This window comes from Tursiops truncatus, chromosome 12 (assembly GCF_011762595.2).
Source record: "Tursiops truncatus isolate mTurTru1 chromosome 12, mTurTru1.mat.Y, whole genome shotgun sequence".
NCBI lineage: Eukaryota > Metazoa > Chordata > Mammalia > Artiodactyla > Delphinidae > Tursiops > Tursiops truncatus.
The window spans coordinates 46779183-46798574 of record NC_047045.1 but is presented as its reverse complement, the minus strand read 5'-3'; the positions used below and the strand labels follow the sequence as shown (position 1 = coordinate 46798574).

General features: G+C 38.6%; 1 protein-coding gene across 2 annotated transcripts in view; it reads left to right on the top strand.

The window, feature by feature from the left end:
• The first annotated feature begins 200 nt into the window (after positions 1-200).
• The window catches only part of ROS1 (ROS proto-oncogene 1, receptor tyrosine kinase), a 112042-nt gene continuing 92850 nt past the window's right edge, over positions 201-19392 (top strand). For both annotated transcript variants that reach the window (XM_033867351.2, XM_033867350.2), the window contains exons 1-5: positions 201-323; positions 9887-9931; positions 12019-12078; positions 14153-14179; positions 18900-18960. In XM_033867351.2, the coding sequence (XP_033723242.1) occupies positions 201-323; positions 9887-9931; positions 12019-12078; positions 14153-14179; positions 18900-18960 (316 nt within the window). The remainder of the gene's footprint in view (positions 324-9886; positions 9932-12018; positions 12079-14152; positions 14180-18899; positions 18961-19392) is intronic.

Below are 19392 nucleotides of genomic sequence, written 5' to 3'. Positions count from 1 at the left end.
TATGGGAATGATACAAGCTATCTAGGATGCAAAGGTCTAAACACTATTTTAAAAGGCAAAGATATTCCAACACATCAAAACAAACCCAAAAAATCCACCGGCCACTCTTTCAACTGAAGTGATGAAACCCAAAGAATTCAGATAGCTAAATGGAGAAAATGAGAAGAAAGTTCATCTAAGAATCCGCCATTGGTGAAGTGATGAAGAACATTTACTGGCTTGTTCTGAAACTTGTCAATTTTGTGACTCTTGGCTGCATATGGACTTCTGTGTTACAGTGTACAATTTTAAACAGCTGCCTAAAGTCATGTGTAACTAACCTGGTAAGTTTTCCTGGTCTAATATTTGTCTTTGTAGAAATTAGAACATGTAGAATTCAGCTTGTTACAAATGCTTGAATTATTTTATCTTTATGAGAAGTTTTCTCATGAGAAGTTGGTAGCAAGGCAAGAAAGATTCTTTTTCCAAAATAAGTTAGGAACATTAGTCATTACAGAAGGTAGGGCAGAGCTACTTTATTTCTTTAAGTTATCTGTTCATAAATCTTTTTTTTTTTTGCAGGGGGTGTATGGGTTTCGGGTAAAGGAGGCTTAAATAAAATCAATTTTGCACACCTTAAAAAATATCAGTTAAACTCATTTATTACAAAATCATTTATATTTGTCTTGAAGCATGCAATAGGTTCGGCCACAGGGCAATGCCTTCTAATTGCAGGCAGCAGTACTATTTATATTGTGGATGGATGACTGTATCGGGAAGTGGATGATGAGGGAAGCAGATGTAGGTGAACATTTAATCTTACTATTAGTTATTATATATTTATATATTATTTTATGTATTATATATTTATATATAATAATAATTATTAAAAGTCAGAATTGTTGGTAAATTCCTTTCTATCTGTGCATTTGTAATTCTTTTGGTGAGTTTTGCTGGACATTTATGATTTCCTTCTCATTTCTGGGTGTCATTCCTCCTATATATAGTGTTTCATGTCTTTTCAGTTATTTTGACTTAGTTGTGCTTAAAACAGTCACTGAATCAACTTTAAAAACCAAATACATTCTAGCCAGGGAAAGATGCACTCTTCTTATCTAAAGACAAAGGAAATAGCATGATAGCTTACATGTGACAATACTTATAGTCATACTTTTAAAAATAATAAAAGTACTAAATACAATATTCACTATTATGCTAAGGTATTAGAGATAGAAGTCTATGGTAGAATAAAAAAGAAACATTTGTGTTACACTCTTGGTTTAATTTAAACTATAGTTTAAAACACTACTTAGGCTTACTATGGTTAGTAGCACTTTTTTTTAAAAGTTTGGTATTTCATATAAATCTTTGCTGAAGGCTTCACTGCTACGAATGTACAATTGTGTGCTTTAGGTTTTTACAGTTGTAATCTAAATTTAAACATGGAAAAATGGGACTATTAAATGTTTTCTTTATTAAAAATTTTTCTCTGATTATAACAGTACATATTCATTGTAAAATATTTATAAGATAGAGAAGAGCTAGAGAAGAATAAAAGAAAAACTCCTATAATTCCACCGCTATTAACCTATGATTGTATTTTCTTTCAGTGTTTTCCCTCAAATATGTATATAATTTTTCACACAGTTGTGTACCCAGCTTTTTCACTGAGCATTACATGGTGGGTTTTCCCCTATACCCTGAAGTTTTGATGGAAACAGGATTCTTAATATATTTAGAATACTCCATCGTATGAATGTAATTTGTTTATTAATTTCCCTACTATCAAAACTGATGTTGGTTGTTTCTATTATTCTATTTGTTTTATTTTTTAGCTAAGCTTAGTTCTGTCTTATTTTGTGTGTGGGCTCCTTGATTTCAGGGCTTGGCAGGAGGAGTAGACAGTCTGTCCTTTGCCGAGTTGCCTTCCGCTCACCACCTACAGAGAAAGGCACAGCTGATGCGGCGGTGGCAGAAGACCCAGTCTGCCAATCTGACAGTAATCATGTCCTCCATCTGGGCCTCCCACATGGGGCTGGGGGGACAAAAGCTCGGTGCAAGAACAGTGAACGGAGCCATGGGTCAGAGGAAAGATATGGAAAAGTGCTTGAGTTTATTTCACTGTTTGACTTTTTTTTCTGTGCTATCCTTTTTAGCCTGGATTTTTGCTATGAAGGTCATCTTCGATTTCACTGGGTGGTCCTTTTTTTTTTTAAAAAATTAAATTTTTTTTGCTTTATCATGCTGGGTATACAACATATTTCCTATAACTGCTAATTCATGTATTTCAACATTTCTGGAAAATTATTAGTCATCATTTCTCAACAGGTTGTCTCTACTATATCCTTTTCTTGCCTTCTGAGACTCTAATTGGATGTATATTATATTATTCTCACTGGGTGGTTCTTGATATTGAGGCATCTTTGTCTTTTAAAAAGAAACAAAAGAGTCTTGTAAAAAGGAATGTTAGAATTGCTGTCCCAAAATGCACAAATCAGTGCTCTATGCTTCAGCATGGGTTTTACATTAATGGAGGAATCTATATGTATTAGTTGAGTGTATTAACTGACCTGATATTTTAAAATTACATATGCCATGTGCTGCAGAGAACAAAAAATAATGTTCTTCAGAACACTAGTATTGTGAGATCCTTTATAAAAAAGAAAAGAGATTCATGGTCAAATAATGTATGGAAATGCTTTTTGCCATACTCTCTTTTTGTAGATCCATAGGACACAACCGCATATTAATGGCTCTGTTTAATCAGAATTTTCTGATCTTCTTTGGCAACGAAACTCTTTTGAGTAACAAATCCGAACAGCTGAGGGACTAGTGTTCAGAAGTGCTCTTTTACAAGTATCAACTCAATTCAAAAACAGACTATTAGAAACTATAGGATTCAGAAGGTTGTCCTGTTTAAAAAAATGTACTAACATCAATACCTTTCTTGTATATCAATATGTAACTGTGTAACAAGATCATGGAACCAAACCATAATCCAAAAATTCCATAAAATATCCAGAAATTAGCACAATTTGTACTGGTATAGGAATAGACAAGCCAGTAAAAGAGAATACACTCCAGAAACAATACCATGTACATAAGGGAGTGTGGAATATGATAAAGATGATCCTTCAAACCAAAGTGGGGCCAGCCATTTAGAATGAAAAATAACTCCTTCCTTCAGCAGGCGAAAGAATAAGTAAACTGCGGCAATCCAGGAAATGGAATATTATTCTAAGCTAAAAAGAAACGAGCTATCAAGCCATGAAAGACATGGGGGAAACTTAAACGCACATTACTAAGTGAAAGAAGCCAATCTGAAAAGGCTGCATACTGTATGATTCCAACTGTATGACATTCCGGAAAAGGCAAAACTATGGAGATACTGGAAAGATCAGGGGTTGAGAGGGATGGCGTTGGGCTAGGGGGAGATGAACAGGCAGAACACAGAGGACTGTTAGAGCAGTGAAAATACTCTGTATGGTATTGATATCATAATGAGGGATATATCTCATTATACTTTTGTCCAAACACCAAGAGTGAAGGTAAGGTGAAATGTGGACTTCGGGTGATTATGGTTATGCAAATGTAGGTTCGCCCTTACTAAAAAATGTACTGTTCTGGTGAGTGGTGTTGATAATGGGGGAAGCTATGCATGTGTGGGGAAAGGGAGTTTATGGGAAATCTCTGTACCTGAATAATCTCAATTCTGCTGTACACCTAAAGCTGCTTTAAAAAAAAAGTTAAAAGTTCAGTACTTCTTTCTTTAAAAAAAAAGTTTAAAAGAAGGATTAAAAAAAAATCCAACTCCTACATCACTACCAGATTCAAATAAATTCCAGGAGGCATTTAAAAAAAGATATGATTTAAATACAAACAGACAAATAGCAAAACCAAAACAAAACAAGACCTCATCCTATAAAAATATTAGAATCAATTAGGGATGAATATTTCTACAATCTTGGAGTGGGAATGCCTTAAGAAGCCAGCTTCAAAAATCCAGGATCACTAAAAGAAATAATTAATAAATTCAACTACTTAGAAACTAACTATATGACACTAAACGGAAGACAATAAAAATAAAGCCAAAGAATGGGAAAAAGCTTTACGTATGATAAACACAATTTTACCAACTCATATATATATATATATATATATATATATAGGAGTATTTAAATTAAGTTTAGAACATGAAGACTTACTTTAGAAAAGAAGAACTATGAATGGTGAAAAAACATGTGAAAAATGTTCAACCTCACAGCAACCATAGAGTTGCACAGAAAAAATGAATTATCAATTTTCTTCTATCAGATTGGCAGAGATAAAACATTTTACAGTTGGCCAAGTTTGTATAAGACGGGACTTTCATGGGCTATTGGTTACGATGAAGTTGATAGATTTCTAGAAAACAGTGGGTTAATAAATGTCAAAATTAAAAGAGAAAATATACTTTTAACACTGAACATCAAGAAATTTATCTGAAGAGATTATTGCATAACCTACGATATGTCTGCAAAAGGCTGTTTATAGCAAATTTGCACATATTAATATTAGATTTCTAAGCACCTGGCACTGTACTATAATAATGAATATATGATTTAATTGAATCCTCACAGAACTTTATGTTTATTAATATTATCCTACTTATGTTTCAGATGAGAATACTAAGTTTAAACAGCATAGGTAACTTTCAAAATATCACATCAGGAGCAAATATCATATGTGGGATTAAAATACAGATCATTCTGCTCTGTTTTATTATTAGGGTAGGAAGTAAAGAATGAAATTAGTTCCGGCTGAGGCGGGCAAGATAGAAAAGCTTGTGCCAAGAAGTAGGTGTTGGGTTGAGTTTTTAAGATCCGGGACTGGGATTGTGTCTTTCAAGCAGGTAATTGGAGCAGGTGGAACTAAGTTAAACGACAAGGATCCTAAGTCCAACGTGAGGAATTTGGTGCAGACTACAGGTGGCATCCATGCTTTGGTTGAGAGCACAGGCTCTGGAGGCTCCGTGCCGTATTCAAATCCTAACTCTTGGACAATTTACAAAACTTCCCTGGGTATCAGCTGCACAATGGAATTAGCAATAGTACCTGTTGAATAGGGTTGTTGGCACGTTAGATAAGACGGTGTAAAACACCAAGAAGAGTGGCTGGGACGTGGGAATCACTCACTAATGTTAGCTGTGATAATGAGGAGGAAGGGGATGGAAAGGGAGTGGAGGTCAGGAAAGAGGGCTGACAAATCTGCTTCATCAGAACCCCCTAGACCCAACTCAGGAAGCTACCTTGCCCAAGCCCATTTATGGGCACGCCATTCAGCCTGTTAAATTTAATTTTGAGAGCTGCCAACAGAAGGACTTAATACTGTTACAGTGTGACTTTATGGTCATCAAGAAACATCTGTTGCTTTATTGTTTAAAAACTACCCAGCACCCACCCTTTTGCTTTTATGAGCTAACCCTGATTTTTTTGAAGGGGTAGAAAAAATTCAATTGCAAATTCACCATCTTACACTTGGTTGTGTATGGTTGTGTTTCAGTCACACAAAGGGGAATCAAAGGCTTCATTTTGAACAAAATTATGAAAACAAAGAACTGTGAAGTATGTGGTTGCACAATTAATCTAAAAGATACAGTTCTTACTCTCTATGTATTTATTATCTAAAAACAACAAAAAATATTAAGCCTTCTTCTCCTTTCCCTACAAATACAAGTGGTAGGGAATGGAGATTAGAGGAATCTTTATTTACACATCAAATGAGAGGAAAAACGTCAACATTTGTCCTTTGGTTCCTGTGTCTGATTACTTCTCAAGTAAACCCCCATGACGCTAGGTCACCGGATGATGTTTCCAAGAGGCACGACTTCTGGATCATTCCTGAGTAGTAGGCCATGTTGAATTCATGGATTTATTCCTTCAGCTTATAGTTATTGAACACTCATTATCCCTCTGGCACCGTTCTAGATGCTGGAGAGAGTGGAGAGCAAAATGGATGGTGCTTACGTGGAAGGGGGAGACAGGGCTCCACGAACTCAGTAATGGCCGCCTTTCCTCTTCCCTCTGATAAGCACAGACTGTTTGGAAGGCCACAACAGATGCTTAAGCCACCTCCCAAGCCCCTATAGATTTTCGATTGTCTCTTGGAACGTATCTTGCTTGTAGTGCTGGGTCAGCCCAGGACAGATGGCATGCTTCTTGCTGAATTAATCACCTCTCCAATTCAATGGTTCGAATTCAGCAACTTTTAAGGGGAGGTTCTGGTCAGTACCAATCAGAGTTACTAAAAATATTCACTTACTTTTCCTCTGCCTATAATTCTAAGTCAATGAGTGAGGCAGGTTGACAATTAGATCATATCCATGTAAGGCTATTCGGGTGCATATCTGACTATCATAGACTCAGCTTTGCCATCCTTTCTAAGTCCTTCTGCTCATGAAGGTCTCCACTCAAAAATGACCAGGGAGAGGATGGACAATTTATAGACTTTTCCCACCTTAGTTTCCATGTATTTTCCTCCAGCACAAAAAAGTTCTTAAAATTTCTGAAAATAAATTGAGAAATAAACAGAGTAATCTGTTGTTTTACTATATGCAAAGTTCTGAATTTGTATTTTTCCTCTGTTCTTTTTTTTTTTTTTTTTTTTTTTTGCGGTACGCGGGCCTCTCACTGTTGTGGCCTCTCCCGCTGCGGAGCACAGGCTCCGGACGTGCAGGCCCAGCGGCCATGGCTCACGGGCCCAGCCGCTCCTCAGCATGTGGGATCTTCCCAGACCGGGGCACGAACCCGTGTCCCCTGCATCGGCAGGCGGACTCTCAACCACTGCGCCACCAGGGAAGCCCTCCTCTGTTCTTAATAAGGCTGCTTTAAAAAAAGAAAGATGCCATGTGCCATGAGGCAGGGCTAGAAGGCCTGATCCCCATTTTGACACATGCTAGCTGCTTGCACACATGTGTACATACACACTGCCTCTGTGTAAAGCCTAGAATATGTCTTCAAATTGAGCTTTTAAAAATTAACATCAATCTCATATCTATCTATGAGAGAAATGAGACTTTAGTTTTGGTCTGTTTTAAGAAAAAAAAAAAACACCCTGACTTCAATGAACTATTGGCAAAAAAAGATGATGCCATGACTGTGTGAATGAAGAGGATGGTCTTCAACTGAAATGCTGTTAAACATGCACCACGCTTGACCTTTTGGGCATTTGTGAACAATCTAGAAATTTCTGGGTTGTGCCTGTACATTTAACTTGGTGATTCATGAGAAAGCCAGAGGGGAATCTAGTAACTCTTGATGACAATGGGCGGTTTTCTGTTTCATTTTACAGTAGCAGGCTCTAGTAGTCACCTACAAGTTGTTTCATTTGTGAGATCCAAGAGTAGAGCAGGAAGATGGATACGGATACTCAAAAGCTTAATACTAAACAATACTTATGGTCCTTATGTTTATGGGAAGCTCAAAAGGATGGAAAGAAAATCTTTAAAATTTTTTGGGACGATTAGCATCCAGGTTATAGGGGTATGAGTAGAGAAGTCTTAAAGAGCAGCACGGTTTTAGACTCTATGCTTTAAGTTTTCATGGTAGACTGATTGAAAAGGTAGCACTGCTCTTTATTTAACTATGGATATTTGACATTTTAAAGGACCTGGTGACAGAAGATTATTTTTTTTGTAAAAATTGCCACATTATATGTGAACACTTTGCTAAGTGGATTATCGTGAAATTTGCCGAATCTCTGAAAAAGCAACAGTTCAAAATGAGGTTTCGAGAATAATTCCGACCAGGATGTCTTTTGTTGGTGTGGCTGCTTTGATTAAAACCTTCTGTGAGGCAATGGCCCTTGTGTGATAGGCCCAGATGCAAACTAAGGTGACAACAGTATGTTGACCTACTAAACAAAAAGCACAACAGCTCTGTAACCATGAACAGATACGGTTACTTCCCTGCTTAATGAAAATTGCACACCCAACCCCCTAACACCCCGCCCCCGCCCCAAAGGAAAAAACAACCTGTTTCAGCAGTGGCTTCTTTTAGGCATATGTAAATCCCTTCATGGAAAGTTACGAAACCCGCGTTAATCCCACCTGTGAATGATTGTAGTATTTAACCCAGAGGTTAGTTCCTATAACGCTCATTTCACGAAAAGCCCCCCGCCCCCATTTTTAGTGGTTAGTTTGTATAAAGCAAGCTCCAGACTGTAAGCCTGAAAAACCACAGTTTTCCCAAACAGGAAGGATTTCCAGCGAAACAGTGTGAAGGCGACAGGGTTAACAGTCTTAAAGTCATTATTCAGACAAACTGAAAGTCTCTAAGTATGATGGTATAGGCCACCATAACCTTGGAGTCCTTTGAATGAGTTTTTGCACATGACACATATAATTGTGTACGTGATTAGCATAGTCATCAATCTGTTTCAGGTATGCATATCCTATATTTATGTTTTAAAGCCCCCAGTACCACCTTTGTCTCTGCATGAGACAATTTAAGTGAGTTGCTGGTATCAGGACATTGTGGCATTCTCCGGGTCACATGGTTGGCAACTTACTCAAGAAAATTTGAACACAATGTTTTTCTCATTACACTTATTTTTTTTTAAACCGTAGTTTTATACAAAACGATTTCATCTGTCTTCTGGTGGTACAGTATTTACAACAGAATGGTTATATGTTAAATGGTTGACTTTTCAACCAACTCAAACAACTGGTTAGCATAAATCTTTTAATAGTAATGCCATTCCATTAACTACTTTGTTACCAGAACTTCTGAAAATCCCTTTGCTAAAGAGTTGGAGAGTGCCTGGCTATATAAACCCCAAATACTGCATAGCCATGAGAATTAAGACATACTGTTCATATTAGTACATGAGACTTTATAAGGAACAAAATCAAGTTGTTTCTGGGCTTCAGGTTATTAATCTCATGATCAAATAGTCTGTTTAGCTAATGACTTCATTTTCCCATTTCTGAATTTCATATCCAAGCTCACTAATGATTTCTATATTGGAAGCAATTTCTTGGATGGAGGAAAATAGTTTTTCCCATTATCCAAAAAAATCCAAAATAATAAATATGGAAACACAAGAAAGAGATACACCTTGAAAAATCTTGCCTAGGGAAATACCCACATTTTTACCTTGTGTGTAATGAATGCAAATGTATACAGAGTTAGGTTGGAATATGAATATTTTTTGTATAGTCTGTTATATAATGTTAATTAAATGCAGTCAATGGTTGTTTCAGTCTCTTAAAATAAGAAAGAAAAATGCAAACATAATTCATCTCTAATCCAGCAGTCCTTGATTAATTGACTAATTCACAGGCTTATGTAATACTATGTAGAACCTCTCCATTGTTCTTAACTACTCCTTTTGGCTACACCCCCACTCCCACCTTTATCATTTTTGCAGAGTCCTTAAGCATTACATCTTAGACAGGCATACTTCGTTTTACTGTACTCTGCATATATTGCAGTTTTTTGCAAATTGAAGATTTGTGGCAACCTTGTGTTGTCTGATGATGGTTAGCATTTTTTAGGAATAAAGTATTTTAAATTAAGGTATGCACATTATTTTTTTTAAACACAGTGCCATTGCACACTTAATAGACTACTGTAGTGCAAACATAACTTTTATATGCACTGGGAAACCAAAAAACTTGTGTGATTCCATTTGTTTCGGTGGTCTGGAACTGAACTTGTGGTATCTCCAAGGTATGCCTGTTAATATGCACTGGCATTTGTCTGGTTTCATGACTGATTTAACAACTTTGAAACAGTTGGCTCCTTACTTTACAGTTAGAAAACACTGAGGAGGCAACACTACTCCAGGAAGCTTTCAAAAAAAGGTGTCGTAGTTATACTGAACACAAGATTAATAGGGGTGTTCACTCCTTCCTTCTTCATTTCAGGGCAGACAGCTTGATGTCAGCACACCATACAATATGAGTGCACCGGTGAGTAATCGCTCCCACCTCCTGGGACTTTATACTGTTTGCATTGATAAAAAAGGGACAATGGTCAGGTTTGATTACCATAGAATAATTCCTAAGTAAAAGCTCGTTTATTTGTGCCTGATGAAGGAAGCTGGATGGAAAACAGCGAGAAGTCTGAATCACAGAGAAGTCAAACATGAGTTCAGGAACAGTGTGTTGACGTGGAAAGAGCACAGGACTAAGCCATGACCATGATTTTGATTCTACATTGCTATGTGGCTTTGGGCAAATTCCTTAAAATTTCTGAGATGTAGTTAATACTAAAGTATGTGTATTCTGAGAGGGTTGGATTAGATAGTCTCCACTGGTTCTTCTAATAATTACATTTATGGTTTTATCACTATTCTGCACCTGTATCCATTTACTCAACAAGCGTTTAGGGACTCCAAGTGTAAGACTAAACCAGACACTGTGCTGGGTAGTAGAGACTTAAGAATGAGTAAAATAGGGTCTCTGTCTTAAAGGACTCTCAACCTTGTAGGAGAGACAGACATGGATAAAACCACGGCCAGACAGCCATGCGAGAGTTAGATCAGTGGTGTGTGGGAGGAGCAAAGAGAATACACAAGAGGAAAAGCACTTGCTTGCCTGCATGGCTAAAACTAGAAAGATGGACTAGAGGGGAGAGTACACCGGTCAGAGGGAGCCCTTTGTGCCAAGACACAACGGTTTCAGAGAGCTTGACTGGTGCAGGAGAAGAGGAGGATTTCAGCTTGCTTGGAGGACAGGGCGTGTGTGCAGAGATGGCAGGTAGAAGAGGTTGGCAAGCTAGGCAGGCCCACGTGGTGGAGAGCTGTGAGTACCATGTTGATAATTTGGTTTCAGTGACACACAAGGTTTTAGGTAAGAGAAGGATATGATTAGGTTTTGTTTTAAAAAGATCACTCCAAGTGTGGAAACAAGAGAGGTCCCTCATGAGGCTGTTGGCAAGCGGCGGCAGGCACAGAAAAGCAAGGGCAGTGAGTGAGTGATGACCCCAGATAGAGTCCAGGTAACGAAGGAGTGAGTCAGTAGGACTTGATGATGGACTGTCCATGGGGCAAGGGGATGGCAGAAAGAGAAGCCACCCTGGTTCCTGGCTCGGGCAGCTCAGAAGATTGAAGCATATTAATGGGAAACACGGGAGAGAGAGCAAATTAGAGGGTAGAAAGTGAGGAATCTGATGTTTCATTTGCTGAATTTGAGGTATTGTAGGGACTTAAATGGAGATATCTAATGAGCAATTGGAAATCTGTGTCTGGAGCTCCGGAAGGAGTCTCAGCTGAGGTTCACACATGGGGGTTATTGACACCTCGGAAGGTTGAAGCTGAGGTGGGGGATGAGTTCACTTGGAGAACTTGAAGAGTCAGAAGAGAAAAAGTTGAGCATAGGACACAAACACAGAAGGAGTAAGGAGAGGAAAAAAGAGATGGCAAAGTAGAAGGAACTGAGAAAAAGGTGGGACCTAGGTGTCATCATGGCCTGTGGACGGAAAGGTCAACACAGTCACAGGCACAGACAAGCCAGGTAAGAGAAGGAGGAACTGGCTGAATCTGTTCAGTAGGAGGCCAGGGCAGCTCTGCAAGCAGGTTTTCAGAGCAGCTAAGGGGTGCAAGCCAGCTAGTGGGCAGCTGACTTCCCAAACTGTCCACCTACTTAGGCTGTGATGGGCTGCCTTCTGTTTGAGTCCCCAGCTTTGCTTTTTGCTTGTTGTGTGAGGACACCCCACTGACCTCTATAATATGCTTGATGCCATGCTGTCCTGGACTTAACCTGCTGCCAAGCACCCAATGGACAGTGCGTTCACTGAAGGTCTGGTGCTCTCTGGGATCCAGGCCTGCCCGCCTCAGGCTGGACTCCACTCAGCAGCCCTGAGCCACACCAAGCCCTGTCTGCCTGTAAATATGACAGCTCTGCTTAGAATTCCAAAGGTCCTGATCCTTGTGAGGCCACAGATTCCTTGGTAGATTTTCTATTTCAGAAAGACTTCATGTCACTATTTGCACTTTCAGGTGACAAGAAAAAATCACCCTTCTTCAGTCATCATTGTCTCGTATTGTCTCTTGTAGTGCATCCAAGGATGTCATTTTTGGACCTCTGCAGATCAGGAAAACTGTACTTTAAAGTGTGTAAGTATTAATTATGTTTCTGTTTTGATACTACTGTTTCCCTTAAGAGAAACGTTCTCCAAGAGGATTCCCATTTCAGCTTCCATTGGCTTTTGATTAGTTTGCTTGACTCTAAAGCAAAAGTATGAGTAATACATAGTAATAGAAAAAATGAGATCAACATTATTAATGCAACTGGAGATGGAGGGAAGTTAATGCAAACCATGGAACCCGGAGATGACCAGTTGCTCCAAATTATAAAGGCCTTTCAGTAGAATGTTAGGTATTTGTTCAATTTCCTAGCCCTGCACTTCTCAAATTTTAATATGCAAATATCAGGGATCTTGCTAAAAATGCAGACTCTGATTCAGTAGGTTTTGGGCAGGACCTGAAATTTTGCACTTGTAACAAGCTCCCAGGTGATGCAATGCTTGTTGTTTCCAGACCACACTTTGGATAACAGGGTCCTAGGTCATGTTCAGTTTCTCTTCGGGGAACATGGTAGCAATCTCATCCAGAGGGCACAAACACCTGGGTTTACTCCACTTTGTATAGGAAATACATCCCCAGTACTTTATTTTTCATTTATCCTGGCTTTGCCAATTAGTGTGTGACTTTGTTAAGGTACTTCACCCTTGGTACTTTGCTTTCCTTATGGATAAATGAGGATAATAGTCGAATCTCCCTGCTAGGGATAGTGCCTGTTACACTATAATTACTCCAATCTCATGGCTAAGAATTCTGTAATTTAAAAATGGGTCGCGGACTTGCCTGGTGGTGCAGTGGTTAAGCATCTGCCTGCCAGTGCAGGGGACATGGGTTCGAGCCCTGGTCCAGGAAGATACCACATACCGTGAAGCTACTAAGCCCGTGCGCCAAAACTACTGAGCCTGCGCTCTAGAGCCCGCAAGCCACAACTACTGAGCCCACATACCACAACTACTGAAGCCTGTGTGCCTAGAACCTGTGCTGCGCAATAAGAGAAGCCACTGCAATGAGAAGCCCGCACACCACAACAAAGAGCAGCCCTCGCTCGCCGCAACTAGAGAAAAGCCCACACACAGCAATGAAGACCCAATGCAGCCAAAAATAAATAAATAAATAAATAAATATATTAAAAAAAAGAAAAAATGGGTCGCTTTGTTCAGGTTGTTCAAGTCAGAGATTAAATCAGTTAGGATCATGATAACTTTAGGTAATATCATTTTCTATTAATGACTCAAATTATAGCATTGAGATTTAAATCCGTCATTAACATCTCCTTATGTACAGTCCTTATAGCTTTTCTTATATAGTGTGTCTTCACAGATCTCCGCTATGGGAGCCACTTAATGCCTACTCTCATGCTTGTGACTGTGTGCTTCATAGAATGGAATTTACCAAAAGATGGAGCAGATGCTGTCTGCACTTGGGAATTATTACACACTCTAAAAACACTTTTCCTTCTCCTTGGTAGCACTTTGTCCAAATGTCAATTTAAATCATTATTTGTCTAGTTATGTGTTTAGTATCTTTTGCCGACATGTAAGCCCATCAAGGCAGGATCCTCTCTGTCTTGTTCACACTGTGTCCCTTGCGCTGAACACAGTGAGGGGCTCGTAGCAGGTGCTCAGATCGCACTTGCTGAGTGAGTGAATGGGAAGTACCATTTGTTGCCAGTAACAGTCCAGGAAGCAGAGTGGACGCTGAAGCAGCCTGTCTGGGCAGAGGAACCCGCCGGCCTTTCCTAGCCAGAGCTGTTGGTGGTTTTCATTTCAGGTTCTGTCTCCCCGGGCACCTGCCAACACCCCTTCATTCTCTAACCTGGTCCATGACAGATTACCTCTTAACTGACTGGGATTTTTTAGTAGACATCATGCAACCCTGTTTCTCCAATGATGCAAACAGCATAATTTTTATAGCTGTTTGTACAGCAGCCTTCTTGGATGGAAGGCCCATCTATGGGTTCCCTTGCTTCTGATATATTTTTATTGATTATTTTGTCAGTGGTGGAGCAAGAAATTAATTTGGAAGAAATGCCTAGCTAAGTGTCATTAAAATTATTTACAACTTTAGAGCTTTTCAATAATTTTACTTTCCTTTTCTTTCTATGCAGAATGATACCTATGCTGCTGTTTGTGAGGTGAGTGTCAGTCGCTTACAGAAAACATGTCATTAAACCCTATGTCTTTCTCTCTTGTCCTTAAGAAGCTGTTAAAATAAGAATGAAGAAAAGTGAGTCATTCTTAATGCACAGAAATGTTCTTCCTGGGAGTGCTCTACTCTGGCTATAAAAATGACTGTATAATTCCATTTTGACATAAGTATTTGCTGTGCTTTATATATCTATGTGCATACATAAAATGCATATATGAATGTACATAGATGTGTGTACGCACACACACACATTCACGTATATACATGTCTATTGCTCTAATCTGGTTTGAAAGGTTCTGATTCTCGAAGCCTGGGTGAGAGAGGGTGGCAGGAAGAGAGGAAAAGGCACTTGGAGGACTACCCTCATCTCTGCTGATTTCATTTCTTCCCCATAAAGCCTATGCGCTATCATTAATACAGTGCATTAGAAGAGATCCCTTTACACAGGGAGATCAGCTCAGTGCTTTGTGACAAAGGGATAGGGAGGGTGGGAGGGAGACGCAAGAGGGAAGAGATATGGGAACATATGTATATGTATAGCTGATTCACTTTGTTATAAAGCAGAAACTAACACACCATTGTAAAGCAATTACACTCCAATAAAGATGTTAAAAAAAAAAAGGAGAGATCCCTTTAGTTACAATTTTCTTCCTTATTCAGTGAACTCTTTCAACAACAATTTGAAACACAGCTTTTTAAATTTTTAATTTTAACTAATTAATTTACTTCTTGCTATGACAATAAGGGACCTTGTGCAGACTCTGGTGCCCAGGTCTCTTCTTATCAACGCCTCCCCGCCATCCCTGCCCCCAGTCTCCCTCACCCTAGGAGCTCCCTCTCCTGCTCTTGACTTTCTTCTTCCTTCAGAAAGACCTTGGGATTTTGATCTTTTCCTACTCAATCTCCTTCAACTAAACTTTCCTGTCCTGGATTCAATACCCTTCAGAATTCATTTTAGTTTATTTGACAATAAGTATTTATGATGAAACGGCATTATTTCTCACTTTAACATCTATGCTGTATTCTATTTAAAATGTCCTTGAAACCAGAGAACAGAACTATCCTATCTTGCCTGAGGAAGAAACAAAGATTGTCATTCATTAGTAAAATAGAAAAATTTCCTTTGAGTGGAAAATAAAGTAAAAACAAAAAAGTAAATTGGAATATCTTCTCAATAGTCTGCGGCAACCCTGTTCCTGAGTGATTTTTCCTTGGGAGTGGATGGTGATTGAGTCGGGTAAGAAGAGATAAAACAGAGAAGAAAATTTGCCCCGTATGTAAATAGATAATGAATGTTCTTTCCTGATTGAGATTAAAAAAAAAAAAGACTGCCTGAGAACTCTCTTATGTGACCACAATAAAAGCAGCCAAAAAAACAGTCCCTGGAGGATTGTGTTTAGAAGCCAGAGAGAGTTAAAGTGTCTCAAGCATTGAAGCAGCCCAGGACTGGGTTTCCAGTGTGGTAGTTCCCTGTTCATCAGTATGCTGCCCAGTTGTCTGTGCTTATGTAATGTACATCTTTTCTCTCTATTGTAATATATAATTATTCTATTCTTTTCTATTATATTTTGCTATTTTATATGTTAAATAATGTAGAACTGAACAGTAATACATGCTCAATATAGGTGGAGGTAGAGATAAACATAGAGATATTTAACTAATTAATTAATTAATTTGGTTGCACCGGGTCTTAGTTGCAACATGTGGGATCTAGTTCTCTGACCAGGGATCGAACGCGGTCCTCCTGCATTGGGAGCACATAGTCTTAGCCACTGGACCACCAGGGAAGTCCCGAGAGAGATATTTTAAACCCAGCTGCTCACACCTTTAGGGAATCAAACTCCTCAACCATCAAAGCTTCAACCTAGGAAGCTTGGAATCTGCCCACATGTTCCTTGGAGGGAATAGTTTTACAACTGGTAGCTTAGCAAAGTATAACTTGGAAAATGATGTTAGCAAGTAAGGTGGCTTATCCCTGAAGAACACAAATTAGATTATCCTAATCTAAAAGGTTCTAAAAACCTTTTTGTGGCTTCTCATTGCCATTTGAGAAAAAATACAGACTGCCAGTGTTTGCTGACGCCCCTGCCTCATCTTGCCCCCTCTTCCTTGTGCTCTGTACTGGCCACACTGGCCTTTGCCTCTTCTCTGAGTATATGTGGCACATGCCTGCCTCAGGGTGTTTGCCCTTGCCGAGACTTTTGCAAGGCCAGCTCCTTCTAATCACTCAGGTCTTGCCTTGGGGGTCACCTCTGCATGGTTCTTCCTGAGTCCCCTCACTAAAGTTAGTCCCCTTCCTGTCTGGTCATGCCGTCTGCCTTTGACTTGTTTTATTTTCCTCATAGCACTTTTCATATCTGAGCATATTTTATCTTTTAAGTTTGTTACTCCATTATTGTCTCTTCCCTTCTAAGAGAATGTAAATTCCATGAAGTCAGGGAGCTTGCCTGTCTTATTCATTGCCATACCCTTAAAACCTAAAACAGTGCTTGGCATATAAAAGGTATCAATAAATATTTTTTGATGAGTGAATGAATGATTTTTTAGGAGATGAAGCCACAATTGGTGTAGAGACTCTGCAGTAGAGGCATCCCAGGAGGATGGTGGGGCATGTCCTCCTTGTGCTGCAGGAATAAGAAAAGGCACCGACAGCAGGTGTGCCAGTCTGGGAAACACAAGCATGGAGCCAGAGGGATGATGATAAAAATGGTCTTACTGCTGTGAGAACAGAGACAGCAAACTGATGCAGCCCCTGGGAAGTATGAACTTGGCTTCTGCAGTGGGAATGGCAGCTCAGTAGCCTGGAATATGCTGTATAAACGTCCCATCCAGGGGCTGTGAGCTCAGATTCTGTGAATTTCTTAAATCCGAATTCCTTTAGATTCTCTCCAGGCAACTTGAGCTTGAGAAACAGTGGATAATTTCATTTGAAGTCTAATGTTAGATTAGAGAGAGAGAGAGGAAGGCACAGAGAGAGAGAGAGAGAGAGAGAGAGAGAAAGAGAGAGAGAGAGAGAGAGACAGAGAGAGAGAAGGAAATCCTAATCAACAGCTTTTGCCTCCACTTGAGAAAACATTTAAACTCCTTGGAGTACAAACTTCTAGTTATAAGATTAACAGGTTCTAGGGATCTAATGTACAGCACGGTGATTATAGCTAATAACACTGTGTTATGTACTTGAATGCTGCTAAAGAGCTGATCTTATCACAAAAAAGAAATGGTAATTATATGATGGGATGAAGGTGTTAGCTAATGCTTTGGTGGTAATCATTTATCTCAAAAAAGCTGGAAAAAAATACGAGCTTCACCAAAGTAAACAAAATGAAACATTTAAACTCTTAGGTCAGGACTAGCTACATTTCCAAATAAACATTATTCCATCTCCTTTCTTCTTCCTCAGTTTTCTTTCTTGAAAAGAAAATCCTGTTAATGATAATTTTGCTCCCAATTGGTATATTTATTCTCTGCAGTTAATGAATGTGTTGAATGTATTTTACTGAAACCTGCAAAGAAGATGTGAAAAGTATACTAAACCCTTAAGTTAAATAACCCTGAGCTCAAACTGAAGTATTTAAATTAATCCTTAACTAAGCAAAACTAGGCTTATCAGGCTCCACTTCCTCTGAGTGCACAGATCAAACGTGGGACAGCTAAGTATTTGCAAATTACAGCCCTTCTCTACCTGGATGTTCAGAGTAAATGCATTGTGTCATGGTTTCCACTATTATCATGAGAAACAACAGCATGTTGTCCTAGGTATTGTAAACTGAGTGAGAGCAGGAAGATTGATCATGATTGTGTTGTAGTTTTACGATGTGTGCCTTTTCTCCAAGTTCCCCCCCCCATTAACTATTGTTAATGCACCTGCTAAAAGTTGCAGGAAATTTATCTCTCAGTCACCAAAATGTTTTCTATGTTTTCTGTTAATGAGATAAACATGTTAATCATCATTAGGTTTTTGTAGACCTTAAAATTTAACGTTGGCATTAAGACAACCATTGAAACGTTTAGTTACTATAAAGTTTATAGTCCATTTTTAATCTTTCAAGGAAGACATGGATATATAAAATAAATAGGCATAACTTTAGGCTAGAGCTTTAGGTTATTAACTCACTAAACCTTTGATGGCAAACATCTAATTGCATTGTTGAGCTCAGTATTTTGTCACATTGTGGGGTGTCACCCATTAGAGGGTCATGAAATCAATTTACTGAATAAACAATCACAATAAAATGACATAGAATAGAACATATAAGATTGCATCACAGGTCAGGATTCCTTTTTGGGATGAAAATATTCTAAAATTAGATTGTAGTGATGATTGTACAAATCTTTGAATATACTAAAAACCACTGAACTATGTGCTTTAAATGGGCGAATTTTATGGTTATGTAAAATATATTTCAATAAAACTGTTAAAACAGGGAAAAAAATACCATTTCAAGAATCTTTTTTTTCCCAACATGTATGTGTGTACTAAGTTGTTTTGTTAAATGTATTTTGGAATTTGGGACACGGTCAAAAAAGATTGAGAAGTGCTGTTCTAATCCCACTAGCAAATGGGAACTTAATACTTATTACAGCTGAAATACTTGATATACATGTATGCTTATATATCAGGCATTCATATTTCAAAATTTACTTGAAGCTTATCAGAAAAGCAGTACAAAGGCTGTGCTGACTGGCATGCTACCTGTCTTCCATAGCGAGAATCCTGTGAGGTCGGCTGCAGCAGCGGGGAAGGTGCATATGAAGAGGAAGTGCTAGGTAAGCAGACGCAACCAACTGTTATTGAAAATAATTTACACTACTCCAGGGACCTGTGCTAATGTAGGGGTAATGAGCCACCTCTTAAAATATCTAGACTTCTATGTCTCAGTATGATCTCTCTATATATATATTATTGAATATATGTATTATTGAATATATATATTTTTCAATAACTTCAAATGTGGAAGCCATTTTGACAGAGACTCAGCAAAACTCTTCTTTCAGAGCAAAATAGAGGAAACAGCACATGACACGTTTAGAACTTGAGATTTCGCCCGCAGTTCAGTGGATGCAATTACTTCTGTCTTAACGAGAAAGACCAATGTGAATCCTGAGCAACTTGATGTCAGGAAATGCCACTGTTTTAATGAACTGAAAGTGTAGAAGTATTTTATTTAATGCACATTTCATTACTCAGCTAACAGTTAT